Below are 16,708 nucleotides of genomic sequence, written 5' to 3'. Positions count from 1 at the left end.
TGAATCTCTCAGAGAAAGAACACGTCAGGTCTTTTCGTTTTGGCCAAGCGAGGACCTCACCACTTTGGGGCGCCTGGACAAAGCCCAAGTCAGTATGTTTGGGAATGAATGCCTACAGGTTACACAGAGTTTTAGAGATGCAAAAGACTCTGTTTCTTGACGGCCGAATGTGGAAACTTTGTAATGTTTGTTGGAAATGGATATGATACCGCTGGGAGTTGTGCAAGTCGGGGGCAGGGATGGTTAGATCACTGGCCAATGCTATGGCACACCATGTGCATCGAAAGGCACTCGATGAGCAAACACCATACACCATGCCTACCCTGTGATCAGCCTATCAGTGCAAACCCATTCGTAATTCCAAGTAAGAACCGGAAGAATCAAGACTCCTCCCCGAGCCTACCATAGCAATGCCCACACCAAAGGGTGCAAGAACAGGGCGGGAGGAACCTGGGTCCGGGGAATGCCCTTCGACTTGGCATCAAGGGAAGCATGTCACCCCTTTCTCCACGTCTCTGCTAACCTGATTCTGGGATCGCACCAGGCCCGGCAGAAATAAATAGACCAATCCTCCGAAATTAAAGCCGGATCGTATCTCAGATATCCACGCTTCTCAGTCTAGTTCAACGGGTCCTGAAAGGTCCCCCTGAGCTCAAATGCCGAGTTCAATGGAGACAAGTCCTGGCCTTGGTATGACTGCATAGCATGATCGCCGCCGTCGAGTTGATATCCTCAATTCGATGCCACCCACCCTTTGGTCCGACTGCAGGGAGTGAGCTGCATCTCTAGACAGTAGACACTAGCCTCACTCGAAAATGCTCTGCAAGATTCATTCCCTTTGCCGTGGTCATGCTCTCCTATAGTACCTCTTGAGTGTGGATAGCATCCACCTTCTAGCGTTTTTCTTGCTGTAGCTCCTGAACAGCGTTTCAGTCCTCCCAGTCTTCATCGGACCTCAGTATTTCAGCATTCCCTCCATCCCTTTGCCCTTACTCATGAACGTCTACTCTGACCATTGTGTAGCTATTGGCATCTATGAACGATCAATTTGACAGTCCGGCATTCGAGATTGCTGACATCGGCCCCGGCCCCGATACCGGCCCGGAGCGGAGTCGCCAATCAAAGTCCACGGAAGCCTCCGGGCGTTTCAACGACCCTACGCCGTAGCTGTGCATAACACGGAGTGCCGGGGCTGGACCGACCAAGACCTCGGCCGTCACTCGCCAGATTTGCTGCTTGATCCAAGACATTTGCTGTGCTGTTCAATCAAATACCCCGGCTAGCTCTGGCGCTATGTCGCTCATGTGGACCTTCAACTGCCAGCCTGACCTTCACGCTCTGCCGCTTTGAAACTGGGGAAACGGTCATTAATTCCTATGTTGATCCACGGCCGAGTCCCTCTGCGGTCCACGGGCCTCATTCGAACCCATGCCCCGGGAGCTCTCGTGTCATGGCGGGGCCTCAAGCCACCAGGGTCTGCGGGAGCATTGATGGGCAATCTGAGCTTTGATTTACATGGGTGAGAAAAGGGAAAGTGGTTCGTAAAGGATGCCATGCCATAAAAGGGCAAGCTAAAGCTTAACTCGATAGCAATTTCAGTTGACAACCCGCTCATGCAGATGCATATTCAGCTCCGGCTCTGTGGGTAACGAAGCCCACCCTCGGCACAGTAGGAAACAGACGGAGGCTGTCAACACCATTCGAGACGATATCACGAATGGCCTGAATACGGTGGTCCATGTAGGCTGGCATCATCTAGACGTATGCAGCTGCGATGCTCAATGCAGGACCAAGCCGACATCTAATCCAATGTCCTTATCTTCTCCAGTGACAACACTCTCCGAAGCTGCCGGAGCTCGTGTAAACAAATTACCGCGGCTCAGACAACGGCAAACGCCGTTTTCACAGGCTGGTCTCATCAGTCTCGGTGAGTGGATGAGGTTTGTCGACGATCAAGATAGCGCTGTTGCTGGGTTTCTAGGGCGGGCGCACCATCAATGGCAATAGACCAGTGACGAGCAAAGTGGGACTAAACGCAACGCCGACAAGATAGGGCCGGCATCATGACGGGAAGAAGTGGCCTGTGGTATGAATGCCGGCGCGAATTCGCGACCCATGCCAGATGTTCAACATTAGGGTTAAGCTGGACGCGTCTCAACTTCCGCCATAGCTTGGTTAGATCATGAGATTCGCCCTTGGACCACTTGCTAAGACGCGGTCATGTCGATCTGACACCACCCCCTGAATGACGGAACGCTCGCTCCTTGATCATCTTTGGTTCGGATTCCATATGCCAAGAGGTTGAGGTAGCGGTACTAGCCAAGTGCCTCTCCAGATGGACGTTTCCTAATACCCCTTTCTCTCTGACATGTTTGATGCAAACGCCAATGTTCGCGGTCCGATCTGAAGCATAACCACCTGCCTGCGAGTTCTAGATCAACGGAAAGCGACAGCATCACCATGATTGGCGGGGTTGGAACAAACTCGCAGGGTACGGATGCGTCATGGCAGGCCTCAAGAGCGGACAAGAACCACCGTCGTCGACGTGGGAAGCTGGATGGCAATTCTATCTCCGACTTCTGTGAGACCGTGTGCCTTGATGTTGAACGGGGCTTCATTTCGTATCAGCTGTAGGTCGATGACTTGGTGAGCTTGTAATCTCTGTATTCCCAGCTGTTGCGGGCATGTCAGCAAAGTATCCTAGGAGTATTACTGCCAAGACCTTGAAATGAAGAGAGCCACTGTAAAAGATAAGAGATCTGTTATTCCTGGTGGCCCCATCAATGGACATCGAGGCATTAGGTGTAAGAGTGTTGTCAGGGTTGCTCAGAGTGGAAGATATACACGATATCGGATGTAGTTAACCGTGACAGAAATCGAGAATATTGTCAAGCCAACCACCTATGACGATTTTGTCGAACGACAAAGAAAGAAGATCCTGGCCCGTCGAGGGACGCCTACAGCGCAATGATGCGTTGTCGATTGGATCTCGGAACAATTCTCTCCCAGGGACTGGGTGGCCACGTTGGCCCCAGCTTGTCTCGCATCTCATCTGGGTTGACACGAGCGGATCAGCGGCGATACCCTTCCAATCAGGCAATTCGAAGGGCCAATGGTGGATATGTCGTCGGAGAATACGAGTCGGAATATCGGGACTTGTTGAGCCGTGGCCGTGGGCCGTGTGCGGCGCGATGCGATGCTATGGGTAGGGTAGGGCAGGGAGGAATGTCAAGCTTGGGGGCCGAGATGAGCACCACCAAGTCTTGGCAGAACAGAAATGAGGTTGGGAATGATGCCCTTTGCATGGAGCATAGCGTCCAATGCAAGTAATGGATGGCGTGGGGGAGAAGGAGAAAGCGATCGATCAGATTACGGATCATGGAGGAGGGGGAAATGGTGCCTCAGCCAACCGGACCTCAGACGATGCAGAGTGGAGGAAGGCGAAGGTCGCGGTCCTGCTATATTTCAAAAGAAAGGTGATGATGTACGGGGGCTCGTGTTATCACCAGAAAGGGGAAATATCGCATGAGAAAAAGCAAAATGAGGTAAATAATAGCCAAAGAACAAGCTGCCTAACAATATCATTCTTCTCATCCATCCATCACACAACACCCATCACAATCAGCCAGCCCATGACCATGATGATTTCCAGGTTGTGAGCTCCGTGAAAACGCCTGGTGCCCCGCCGTCGGCCCCTCCCAACATCCCTGCCCCTTGCATCCTGTAACCACTAGAGTCTAGCGGCCGTCCCCGCGGCCAATTACATGCAGGCTATTCGCCTTGTAACTGCCCTGGCCGCACTCTTTGCAGGGACGGAGCAGGTTCGCGCTTGTCCAACGTGCCTTCCATCTCAGTGAGTGTACCCTCCCGGTCCCTCTGGTCCCTCTGTCTGGTCCCTCTCGTGCTTTCCACTTCTACTGGTAGTCCTCACCCATCCGTCAGTCGTCACTGCACCTTCCAAGTTTTCTGTGTTTTGCCTTGCGACGGGAGTTGATCTGATCTGGTCGTCTGCAGAGGAAGGCACCGCTCCCGACACACTCCCCTCACCTACTGGACACACGTGTCGTCCTGTCATCCTGTCTTCTTCACTCGTCTCCTCATCCTCTTGTATTGCACTGGCTTTCAACCCTCCATGTCTTGCCGTCCAAGGCCCGCATAGCCTGTACCCATACATACGCACGCACTGCAGCCCCCAGCCAGCCCGCCAGCCAGCCAGCCAGCCAGCCATCCGTCCATCCATCCATTCAGCTATTACTGACCACCAACTGCAAGGCAAGACCAACATCTGTTCCGCTCAACGCCATCAATATCGCGGTGATGCCCGCCCGCCGCGGTCGCCCCAGGCCTCCCTCCCCCTCGCCCTTCTTCTCCCTGGTCTCCTGGCCTGACCTGGCCTAGGGCAGCGGTTTTCAGGCGCGCCTGCGCCCAATACCGCACACGGACCCGTGTGCGCGTGACTGACCAAAGGAACCTTGGAAAGGGAACTGGAACGCTATCAGAGTCAAAGGCAGAAGTGAGGGTCAGGAAGCAAGCTATATCTGCATTCGTAGCTGGGGAAGCTGCGCGCGATCGTCCTGATTAGCTGCCCGCTTCCCCCCCTCGCCTTGTCTCGCGGCAGGCAATCGCCTGACCTCGGTCGCTCGCCAGCCTCTGGCGGCGGTAGACGGCAGATCTCCTTTCCCCTTCTCTCCCAGTCCCAGACCCAGAACCCAGACACAGCCCTGGGAGAGCTGTTCAGAGGCACAAGAGCCTCCCTAGTCCTGACCCGCTGCCGGCCGGAGTGTGCGTGCGTTCGCTTGCCCGCCTCCCGCTCCCGCTTCCGCTGCCGGCAAAAGCCACCCGTCAACACAACTCGAGACTAAGTCGAGCCTAGCTTTCGCGGCACCGGGGTCCAGTTCCACTAGGATCCAAGCACACAAGTACCAGAGGTCCTTCACTCACCGACACTTGCAATACGGAGTTCGCTCGTCATTCGGCCATCATGGACGGCCATGCCGTCGCAGAGCCCGCCGCCGGCGCCCTGATTTCCGCTGATCACGGCGCGCACGGGATTGCCGGTGACGCCTCGGCCGCCGACCCCTCCGGATCCGTCATCAAGAGAAGAGCCCCGATTGCCTGTCGCCGGTAGGATCACTGATGTCACTGATGCAATTGATGCCATGTTGCTGACCACCATGATAGATGTCGTCGCATGAGAAGCAAGTGTGTCCATGACCGCGCCCAGCCACCTTGCAAGGCCTGTCTTGAAGCCGGACTCGGCGCCGAAGACTGGTAAGTTGCCTGAATGTTCAGAGACAATCCCGTTGACTCGCGTTGGCAGCATCTTTCCCGTTCGAGGTCAGCCGGATCACGATCGCGAGTTCCGGCATCCCCGCGTAAGAGCCGAGAAGACGGCCCGGCGGGACCCCGCCAAAGTGCGACGCGAGATCCTTGATGCTCCTGTGCGACCTCTAGGCAAGCCCGGTGATGAGTGGGAGCGATTACCTCCGTTGCCAGACATTATCGATGGTGTCAATCGCTTCACTCAGCACTACTTTCAGCTCGGCTTCATCCCCAAGCAGCAGTTTCCTGATCGTCTGCTCAAGGACTATCGCTCAGTGAGCGTCTTTCTCGTCGTCAGCATCCTCAGTATCTCAGCTCGTCTGAGTCCTTCCCTCGCTACCCGTTATGGCTCGGGTATGAAGGCGGCAGAGTTCTTCATGGAGCGTGCCACCAACCTTGCCTATGGTGAGCTCTACCAAGAGCCCACGTTGGAGAGATGCCAGGCGTTTTACTTGCTAAGCATTGCGCAACAGGGAAGTGGCCTAAGAAATAAGAGTTATGTGAGTGGTGTGAAAGCTTCGTCAGTGTTCACTACTAATGTCACAGATTAATATGGGTGTTTCTATGCGGATGGCATCTTTGATGCGACTGCATCGAGAGGAGACATACCGTGTTCAAAACCCCACTCCAGAGGTCATCATCAGGTCCGAATCAGCGCGAAGAACTCTGGTACGTCAACCCGAGCGGAAGCAAGCGTCAAGCATCTTACTGAACATGGGTAGTGGATGCTACATAGCCAGGATCAGTTACACTCAGGCCCATACTCACCAGTATCCCTTGCTGCCTCGGACATCACAGCCCTTCTGCCATGCGACGAACACGACTTTGCTATTGGGAGAGAGCCCCCTTCACGGGCCGCTGTTGAGGGAACACCTCCTGCAATCGAGAACCCAGCTCTCATTTTTGACCCTAACCGCTCTCTTTTCGCTTCACTGATTCAAGCTCATCACTTCTGGGGGATCGTCAGCCGTCGAGCCGTCAAATTTGCGCGAAGTTCTCGTCCTTGGGAGGCAAATAGCGAGTTTGCCTGTGTTGTGAAGAAGCTACATGAGTGGGAGAATGCGCTGCCTCAGGACCATCTTTGGAGCGCTCATACGTTAAAGAAGTACAAGGCCAACGGGCAGGATCTGGTAAGACTTTTGCCCAGTTTGAAGTCAACTACTGACTTGGCAGGCATACCTTGGGGTGACAATGGTGCCTCGTCTGTGCAATATCGTCCTTCGTCGGCCATATCTGATGGAGTAGGTTTCTGCGTGCACTTGCGAACTCAGTACTAACCTTGGTAGCATGTTAACCGTCACTTCCAAGGACGAACAGCGACAGAATTTCTTTGCCAATATTGCATATGAACTCTTTCTCAACGTTCGGCGCCTCTTTGAGCAGATTGATGCTCAGTTCACCAGCCGCTCACCAGACGAGAGTGTAGGAGCGCAAATGGCTGCCTTTTGCGTTTACAGCTGTGGTCTATTCTCAACATACCTCTGCCGATACCCTCATAGTGAGACTCCCACCTCGGATCATCCCTGATGGCTTCTAACCATTCAGTCTGCCCGGATCTCAACATCAGCCGTGAAGGTCCCATGATGCTTCAACGTACCCTCTCGATCCTGATGGAGTGCAAGGAAGTCTGGCCTCTTGCATCTCGCTGGGTTGAGGCACTCGAGCGGTTTGCTCGAGATCCCACCGGTTCCCTTACGACGGAGAGTGGGATGGCTGATGGCAAAGATCCTATTCCCAACCCTGTCGCCATTCCTATCGCTGTCCCTTCCTCGGCCAACTCAGTCTCGCCTAGTACTTCACCTGCGTCTTCCATGTATGCTCGACCAGGGGCCCCTCTCGACACAACAACTCTCCGATCTCCATCCTCGAATGAAATATTAACGCCCTTACCCACGCCCACCACTCATATTATACCCTCCCACTTTCCTCCACATTCTCAACAGCAACCTCAACCGCACCAGCGCCAGCATCAACAACAGCACCAACAACAGCACCAACAACAGCACCAACAGCGGCATCAACAGCAGCACCAGCATCAACAACCTCAGGCATCTCCAATAGCCGACCCTCAATCTTTCACACCACAACAGATTCCCTCTCATATATATATGCACACAGACAACTCGACAGGCCTCGGCATGCTCATGGAACCTTTTGACTCTCAAGGCGCTCTTCAAGGATACACAATGGCCCCAAATGGCAACCCTGCCCAAGCAGCTGCCATCGCCGCAGCTGTAACACCAGCGCCATTCTACCCTTCAGCAGACGGTTACGAAGGCGAGCTGCAATTCTATATAAACGGACCCCAGGATTGGATGCCGACAGATGGTGTGTTTGATGGGTATGGCTAACCGCTCACATGTCTACTTCGATTTGTCTGATATTCTTGTTTATTCCCTTGCAATCTTGAGCGGCGCATATACGACTAATGGTCATCTGACTCTGACCATGGGGAGGTGTTCTGATTTAGCATGGCGACTCAAAAAGGTGTTTGATGGGCGTCAAAGCCCGAATTACCAGTGTGCTTGTTTACATATTGCTCTTTTACACAAGTAGATACGATAGAGCCACTACTGTCAGAGACAGTGACACGTTTCACAATGTCATCACTTTCTGCAAGAACTGCACTGCACGGCGTGCGTCAACGCTTTGCTGACTATTGACGGCTACATACGAGATCACTTGATACTCTGTGTCCGACAAGGTTGGTTTCAACATCTCTTTTCGCTCAACTCTAAATGGTCCCCTACACGCTCCGGATTCGCATTCGCATTCGTTCGCTCCTCGAAAATCCCACCGAGCTCCTCACACGTGGGTATCCGAGTACGCCGTCTCCGGTCTTCCCAATCACTTGAAAGGGAGCAAGACCGACTCCATGGGGCCAAAAAAGCCAAAACAAAAGACAAAAAGAACCGACCGCCTTGACTCCCCTATCCTCTACATGAATTTTGGGTCGCCACCGCTTTTCATCCGCGCAGGGCATACATGACTTCTCTATTCCTTCGTTGCATCTGATAAAAAATGGAATTGTGATGTGTAATGTGTAGTGTAGTGGGGGTTGGGCAAGGGAAATACATCGGGTAACGATGATATGTCAGGTGAAGCGTCATGATGGGGTATTTGGATTATTGTAGTGTCATATGGGGTCTATATACATGCAAGGGTCGTGGGGATCGTGTTATGAGGGGGGAAGGGAAGGGGATATCTTATTTTAGGCCGGCCAGGGCTTGCCGGCGTCGCCGTCATCGTGTTTGAATCAGTTCTGGGCCATAACGGTCTGTGAACCGCCCAGCTGACGCTTGACCTGCTCGCGAGCCCAGCGCGCGGTCTCAATAGTCCGAGGCTGGAACTCCCGGTTGGTCTTGGTCTCCTTGATCATAGCTGAGATCCAGTCCTGTCGGAAAGCCTCAACCAGTTCACCGTTAGGGTAGGCATCGGCAAGGTCACTGTTTATGTTAGCTGGGTCCAATCGAATGAGTCTGAGATACTTACCCAATGACACCCATAGCAGCCCGCATGAGCGACTCGCTACGGTTCATATCGTTGGCAATAAGGCTCAGAAGCTGGAAGATGGCGGGGACATATTGCTGCAGAGCTTGGGCTAGGGGGGGTTAGCACTGGCTTGAGACTGGAAGTGGAGTGAACATACTCTTCTGGCTGACCTTCATGGCACCAATAATGCCACCCCAGGCATCCATAATACCCTCACGGAGAGAAATGACGTAGTCGAACATCTCGTAAGGGCCCTCAGGCGAAGCAGTCACAGTGGAAGCCTGCTCCAGAACCTGGGCAACCACGGACAGGTAGGTCTCGAAGTGGCCAGTAATGGCACCAGCAATGTCACCAAAGCACTGCAGGATAGCAGGCTTGAACTGGTTGGCAAGGGTGGTGCTCTGCAATTTGTTAGCCAAGAAAACCGAGAATACCTGAGTAGACAAGATACTTACCCTGAGGTTGTTAAGGAGATAGTTCATAAAGTTATCGCAGTAAGGCTGGCTGCGCTCGCCCAGGGAACGGGTAATATCGCTGACCAGACCGATAGCCATAGAGCAGAGACTGGGCTCGTCCTGGTTGCCGAGGGCGTTGTACAGGAAGGGCGCAAAGGCATCCATGTACTTGATGAAGTCCTCCTCCATAGAGGTGGAGAGAGCGCTGATGGTGGCAAAGACGGCGTCAGGGACGCTCGACTTGCCGCCAACGCTGTTGAGGATCTGCAGAAGAATCTGCATGATGCGGTCGCCCTGAGGAATGATCTCCTTGTCGAGGCGGGAGATGATGGCCTGGAGAACGGTGCACAGACTGTTCTGCATCTCCTCAAGAGTGATCTTGTCCTCAACACTGACGACCTGGTTCTGCAGGGGCACAGTCTCCTCGAGTCGCTTGATAATGACGTCCGAGAGCGAGGCAATAGGCTGCAGGCTTTCGGAAGCAGCGTTCTGCACAAAAACGTTGAGGACCTCGTAAGCGGCAGTTCGAACCGAGGTGTCAGCATCCGTACGGGCAGTCACGTCGAGCAGGGAGCTGACAGCCTGGTTGAAGTGAGGAGTAATGGGGTTGGCAGCAGCGCCGAGATCGCCGGCAAAGCGCTCAGCCAGGTTCATCAGGGCCCAGCAGCAAGAAGGTGCCATCTTGGCATTGCTGAGAAGACCCTTGAACAAAGACTCAATCAGGGTAGGCAGCTGAGTCTGGGGGTCAATAGCCTCAGAGCAGGCCTCGGTGATTCGGCCGAGGGCGTAAGCAGTCGAGTCCTTGACATGCAGGGACTGGTCCTCCATCATGCTGATGAGAATGGGGAGAGCCTGCTTGACGATGGGGTCCAGAGTCTTCTCATCGGGACCCTCCATGATGGCACCAAAGGCCGACACAGCGGCGTCTCGGTTGTGCCAGTCCTCATGGCGGAGGTTGCCCTCGACAAACTGCAGCACAGGGGCGATGATGGTAGCACCAACGGCCTGGGCGTACAGCTGCAAGCACTGATAGGCTGCGCGCGACAGGTTGTACTCGTCGTCGGTGGCGTCCTCATCCTGCTTCGTAAGGAGGGTGAGGAGAACTGGCACCACCTCGTTGGCAGCAACACGGGCAAAGTTGTAAAAGGGGCGCATCTGGTCGGAGCTCTCGACCTGGGCGTTGTCGTCCTCGATGGAGATCTCTTCCTCGCAGACGGTGCTCCAGAACTCGACAGCCAGCTTGGCAACATCCTCATCCTCAGACTTCATACCGAGAATGGTGAGACCGAACAGAGCCTTCTCCATGTAGAAGCGCATGTTCTCGTAGTAAAGAGCCATGATTCGGTTGAGGCAGCCAAAGGCACCCTGCTGTATCCGCGAATCATCGGCCTGGGTGGCCTCGCAAACGACCTGCATAATGTAGTTTCGCTCACCCTCATGCTTGAAGTTGTTGCCAACAAACTCGAGCGAGTCACCAAGGGCGGTGATGGCGGCAAGACGAACCTCGCCGTTTGCTTCCTCCTTTCGGGCACCCTGAACAACAGCGGTCAGGATAGCGTTCGAGTGCGACACTAGGGCCATGCGGAGCTCTGAGTCTTGGCTTTCGCAGATGTAACCGATGGTGGTGAGAGAAGCCTGCTTCTGGTGGTCGGCACCCTCGCTGACGTTCTTGACCAGGAAGGGCAAAAGGTCGCTCCACTGGCCACGGGGCAGCTCGATGGCGGCGATGGATGAAATGACCTGGGCGGCAGCAGTACCAGCCTGTGTGTTTGAGGAGCTCAGGGTCTGGAGTGTCAGCTCCTTGACCCGGTTCTTGGTATCGTCATCAGTCTGCTGCAGCCATTTTGCTTGCAGTTCTTGATGCCGAGTGAAATCTCGGGTTGTGAAGGCGTTCTTCAGAGCAATACCGGCGGCAGCTCGGATGGAGCCATCGGCAGAGTCGTTGGCAAGTTCTTGGACGAGGGTTGCGAGGTATAGGGGCTAGCAGAGGGTTAGCCAGGTTCAGAGCAATCAAGAGTCAGGGGCGCCGTACAAAGTTGCTCTCGGCAGCCTGGGTGAGTTGCTGCTCAGCAGCATTTCGGAGGTTCGCGTCTGGAAAAGGTCAGTACACATTTCATGGCCGTCGTCCGATAATCCGCCGCTGGAGGCGGTGCGGTGCGTCAATCGGCGGGGAAGGGAGCGGGAAGGAAAACTGACCAGGCGACAGCGAATTCGCGAGCACCTGGTTTATCTCTGAGCTCGACATTTTGGGCTGTCTAGAAACGTCTCGTCATGCGGTTTCAACAGGCGTCGAGGGCGAGCGAGGCGCAGAGGATGGTAGAGGCTGGAGAGGAGGGAGAAGAGAGCCTTTGGTTTGGCGCACGTGTCGACAAGTTTGACGGATGGAAGAGAACTGGATGAGGCGGAGAGGCGGGGGTTTTTTCCACGACGGGGGGCTCAGGCCAGGAGAGGAAAAGAACGGGTATGAGGGTCCCCCAAGGGTCGGCGAAAAATGATTAAGGGTCAAACGAATCTCGCAGCCAAAAATATCGTTGTGATTGTTCGTCTCTGGCGTGTGAGGACGAGATGATGCTGAATGGCAAAAAGGCAGGGTGCCGAGAGGGAGGGACAAAGAAGTTGAGAGTTGCAGAAGGTGAAGAAAATTGTTGTTGTGGTAGAGGCTTTCAGAGAAGTTGATGGGTGGATGGCAACTGCAACTGCAGCGACCACAGCGGCCCGCACCTGGGTACCTACCTTGGCCGCTACCGCCACTTGGGCTAGCACTGTGACGCACTGTGCACCGTGCTGCGGTGAAATAGCGGCCTGGGCAGCCTGGAAGCTTTTGGTGTCAAGCAGGCAGAGAGACAAAGAGCGGCAGACTCGACACAACCAGCGGCCGAGAAGCTAATTCCAGCAGAATCATCCCATTCACACTGGCCTCTCTGAATCACCCACTGACGATTTACTGCGTCACAGAACCGAACCAGCCTGTTCTTCACTGCGCTTCCACGCACGCAGAGCCTCCACACCGACGGCCATCCCCAGGCTGCGGACCCGTCATTTCCTCGGCGAATCAGCAGCTCCTGCTTACTGGCAGAACTTCGCTTAAGTACTCCTGCCTGGCGCAGACCGACATCACCGCACTGTACGGTGACTGTGCCCCGCGGTGAACAAGATTGGCACCCACCTGGGAAGCACAGTGTCAGCACCGGCACCTAGTCTGGTAAGTACCTCCCCCTCCTCCCATGAGCAGGTACCATACAGACAGAGTTCACATGGAAAGAGCCAAATCTTGCCGTGCGTGCGTCTCAGAAACGGCAGGGTCTAACAGCACCATGTCCATGCCTATCTGGTCTTCAGACAACTCCGGCAACTTTGCTCAAATCATCTCTCAACAACTTGAACAACTCGCATCGAATCATCTCGAGTCCTTTGACTCATCTCGAGCCCCCCTCTCCTTCTAACCCATTCCCGTTGTTTGTATTGACCCTCTCCAAAAAAGTAAATACAAATCTCCTGGGCAATTGTCCACGACCCACTCTTCCACGGCAACCACCGCTGCGCGCCGCCATGATGGGTCAACTCATTAAAGAAGCCCACGATGGGCACTTTCGGGCCGCACGCCAGTTTGAAGCTGACTTGTCAACTCGGGGGTCCCTGCTCGCTCCAACACGGATTTCAATTTGCCTTCCAGGGGTCCAGTCTGGGGAAGTCGTCGGCTCGTGCCCAGCTACTACAGTCCATCGCCAGCCAAATCCATCAGATTCCAAGCCATGCCCCTTGCAATGAACCTCATGGCTGAAGAGTGATTTGCCATGATATTCTAGCTTGTCCTCGGCTGCTCCCTTGCCCAACGTCATTTGTCTTGCCCTTGACTCGTACGCATTTCATGCTCAGCATCCTCATAGGTTTCCCTCAGCGTCATTCATGTCGTCGACCCTCGCACCCAGATCCAGCGCCTCAACAGCATCGTGATACTGGTCTAGTAACAAACGGACTGCCGGGTCCGATTGTCATAAGAACGGTTTCTGACAAGAACAGGGGAACAAAGGTAGGCCACCACGTACATTGTCAACAGCGCTCAGCGTGGCAATCAGTGTTTTGTACGATCTCCTTAGCGTCGACACACCCAACGCTCTGCTTTGACTCGTTCGTGGTCCCCTCGATGAATGTGGCGGCTTGACGTGGCGGCCTCTTTGATAATGTGCTCCTTATAGCCTCACACATCCAAGTTACACCAACGTTGCGCAAAGCGTTGGTCAGGCTAGGGATGGGGTCGTTGCTGCGACCTCTCACCTTGAACTCTCCGTCAGACACCACGCCCTCGATGTTGTGCATCGGGTTCCTAGTTTCCGGGTCTGCCCAGAGGCGGAAGGCAGGGTGAGGCGAGTGTTGGACTTGGGTATGAGCCCATCAGATAGACGTTTTCAACTCATCTCGTGTATGACTGATGTTGGAGAAAGTCACATAGGGGTTATGGAAGACTCAAGTCATCCTTGAACAGCATTTTGTAAAACTAGCTAAAGAGGCATACCACCAAAGAGCCTAGTGTACTTGGGAGGAGGATAAATTCCGTGGCCAACACCGTTGGCGACTGCGCCAGGGGTCCCCCTTAACCGAGTTCGATCGACATAACAAAATGCTGCTGCTTCACGATACCATTTTGCGTCCGCTAAACTACTGGCCTTCTTCACTGACTCAGGGGCATATCATGAAAATGAATCAGACTCCAATTGTCATCGAGATCAGTCGACGACCATCTCAGGGCCTTCTCCAGGGTCTTCGGGCGAATGGGTTGCCATTTCATACGTAGAGATCTTTGAGCCTTTGGAATTAATAGACCAACCAGAAAAGATAAAGCAGTTATCATGAATGGCAATAGTACTCACATCACCAGCTTGACATGGAGGGCAGGTTATTTGAACAAGAGCAACTCCGCAATAATGCCAAGATATGAACTCGAAATAAAGCACATACAGAGAGATTGAATAAGGAAGATCTCCTATAAAAGTATCCAAAAGCCTCCCGCTCGCTTTCTTCACATTGTTCACCAACTTGACCTTGGTTCATGCCAGAGCCCGGCAATGGCTTCGGCGAGTGGGGCACCGTTCGTCCATCATCACCACCTCAGGTCGCCAGGCACCCAGGCAGCGGCTCTACCCCTCCTTCCATGTCCACTTACTACTGACGGTACGTACTCTCAGGGCGAGTTCGGCGGATTGGCGGGGTACCTGCCTGAAAAGGCGGCGCCTTAAGAACCGGATTTAATCGGACAGCACGTACCTCGAGCTATGAGGTCACCTCTCGGCATCCCCGCTTCCACACTCACATGTATCACGAGCTTCTCGTCACCATGCGTGTCACCAAGATAATCGCAGTTTGTAGGTAATTATAATGATTTCTGGTCATAACTCATAACATACGTACGTACCAAGCATCTACATACATCCACCCGCTATATGTGATTTCATAAGTTCGTACACCAAACCCAACATGCGAAACTTGAAACCCCGTCACTCCCAAACTGTCGTGACATTGCCCGTAGCCCATCCTCTTTCAAAGAAAAAATCCTGTAGTTTCATAGGTATCCGTAATCCAAATAGGCTTCTGTCCTTCTAAACGGGAAACGTCGTGACCTTCCATGCCTGACAACGCCGACGCACCAAGCAAACTTATCGCAGGTAGCCTCGGGGAGGGCGGCTATCATAGACCATCTCGCGCTCCGTGATCTCGTCCCATCGAGGGCCGTGGTGACGGTGTCGAGTGCGCTCCCAGTCTTCTTCGTATTCTCTCTCCCACTCGAGTTCTCGTGCGCGCTGCTTCCGGGCTCGTCGAATCTCATCAGAAATGTCTACCAAGTGAAGAACATCATCCTGCGACTGTTAGTCCAAGTCCAATATGTTGTGTTGATCAGAGTGACTTACATATTTAAGATAGTCCATGATGTAGAAGAACTCCTTGGTCTCTTCATACTCGTATCCAACCTCCTCGATGGCTTCGCGCACAACCAGGTCCTTGGTAATCTCAGTCCACATGTCCTTGGGAGGTGCGGGTTGGGGAGCAGGGGGGCGGGATCGCTCCCGGGTCCTCTCGATCTCAATCTCGCGCTCACGGTCATAGACAGAGACGCTGAGACGATCACGGGTTGGAGGAGGAGTAGGCTCCCTGGGAGGAGGCAGGGCGGGAGTGGGAGCTGGGGCTGGGGCTGGAGCGCCCTCTCTCTCGGGAATGAACTTGCTCCTTCGGACGCCGCTGTACCTTGTCCAGTGAGTGTCCATGCTACCGCCGCCGATGCCATCCATGCGAATGCGCTCAGTGCCCGGGGGGACATCTACAAGAGTCCAGTCCTTGGTGGCACCACCCCAAGCCTCACCCATCTTGCCGCGTGAATCAATCTTGCTGGTGAGATAGTCTCCCTCCTCATCAACAGCGCTGGGTGTGGGCAGCGGGGCAGCCGACTGAGCTCGGCGTCGAGGCGCCTCTGGCTCCTTTCGAAGCACGATCTCATCATCATGGAAGTGAGATCGGCGCTCACGACTCTGAGATCGGGTTCGAGTTGTTCGGGAAATGTCCACCTCGGTCTTGTTCTTGGACAGGGAAATATCAATATCAGTCTCCCGTTCTCGCACCCGAGAGGGAGCGCGGGGCTTGGGCGGCGGAGGGGGAGGGGTAGGGGGCTTGGCCTTGATCATGCCTAGAAGAGTCAGCTTGTGGTTAGAACAATAGGCATAATGTGAGTGGCTTACCATGATCGATATCTCGGTAGTGAGTGATGACCTCACGCTCAATCGTTGGTCCGCGGATAGTCTGTGGCGGAGCAGGAGGAGGAGAGGGCTTGGGGGCAGGAGGAGGGGATGGGGCCTTTTCGCGCTCGACAATACGAGTGCGGATTCGCTCACGCTCTTCAACAGCGGGAGGAGGAGGGGGAGGAGGAGAAGGCGACTTCTTGGGTCGCTCGATATATCTCACAACGCGCGGGGGCGAAGGAGCTCTCTTTGGTGGCTGAGAAGGCTCCCTAACACGCTCACGCTCAATGACTCTGGTGCGGGAACGCTCATGCTCATGTTCGTGAGAGCTAGGAGGGGAGACGCTACGAGGTCTCCGGATGATCCGCTCCTCTCTGACACGGGCAACTGGGCTGGGACTTCTAGGTCGATGTCGGTCAATGGTCTCAACCTGACGCTGGCGGAGAACCATGGGACCAGCTTCGGTTCGGCGGGCATCCTCCCTCAGAAAGGCGGGTGTGCGAGACTCCTCCCGAGCGGGCGGGCTGATGGTGACTGTGCGACGACGATAGTCGACTTCATCGAGGCCCTCTGGGGCAGAGCGGCGAGGAGCTGGGTAGTAGTCCCGCTCCTCAAAGTCGGTGGTCCTGACGCGGGACATTTTGGCAAAGGATATGTGGTATGATGCTGATTCTTTGTTGATGCAAAATTTGCAAGACCGAGTCAATCAGTCAG

The 16,708-nt window shown here is 54.4% G+C and overlaps 3 protein-coding genes across 3 annotated transcripts; 1 reads left to right on the top strand and 2 right to left on the bottom strand.

The window, feature by feature from the left end:
- Positions 1–4,981: 4,981 nt before the first annotated feature.
- On the top strand, positions 4,982–7,383 carry LRP88_13358 (Zn(II)2Cys6 transcription factor; the record flags this gene model as incomplete). The annotated part of the gene is made up of 7 exons (XM_083249732.1): positions 4,982–5,124; positions 5,182–5,271; positions 5,321–5,822; positions 6,045–6,452; positions 6,631–6,820; positions 6,868–7,135; positions 7,266–7,383. 7 exons carry the CDS (start codon positions 4,982–4,984, stop codon positions 7,381–7,383), a joined length of 1,719 nt encoding a protein of 572 aa, XP_083094066.1.
- Positions 7,384–8,578: 1,195 nt separating this feature from the next.
- On the bottom strand, positions 8,579–11,514 carry LRP88_13357 (karyopherin beta; the record flags this gene model as incomplete). The annotated part of the gene is made up of 6 exons (XM_083249731.1): positions 8,579–8,768; positions 8,848–8,923; positions 8,972–9,215; positions 9,270–11,249; positions 11,302–11,360; positions 11,466–11,514. The coding sequence occupies 6 exons, from the start codon at positions 11,512–11,514 to the stop codon at positions 8,579–8,581; spliced, it is 2,598 nt and encodes an 865-aa protein (XP_083094065.1).
- A 3,406-nt stretch (positions 11,515–14,920) lies between these two features.
- Positions 14,921–16,634, bottom strand: LRP88_13356 (uncharacterized protein; the record flags this gene model as incomplete). Its single annotated transcript, XM_083249730.1, has 3 exons — positions 14,921–15,121; positions 15,173–15,942; positions 15,995–16,634. The coding sequence occupies 3 exons, from the start codon at positions 16,632–16,634 to the stop codon at positions 14,921–14,923; spliced, it is 1,611 nt and encodes a 536-aa protein (XP_083094064.1).
- Positions 16,635–16,708: the final 74 nt, after the last annotated feature.

Source organism: Fusarium phalaenopsidis, assembly GCF_050370095.1.
Source record: "Fusarium phalaenopsidis strain FUZ10S chromosome Unknown contig_32332, whole genome shotgun sequence".
Lineage (NCBI taxonomy): Eukaryota > Fungi > Ascomycota > Sordariomycetes > Hypocreales > Nectriaceae > Fusarium > Fusarium phalaenopsidis.
The sequence above is the reverse complement of the archived record's forward strand: the minus strand, read 5'-3'. Positions and strand labels throughout refer to the sequence as shown.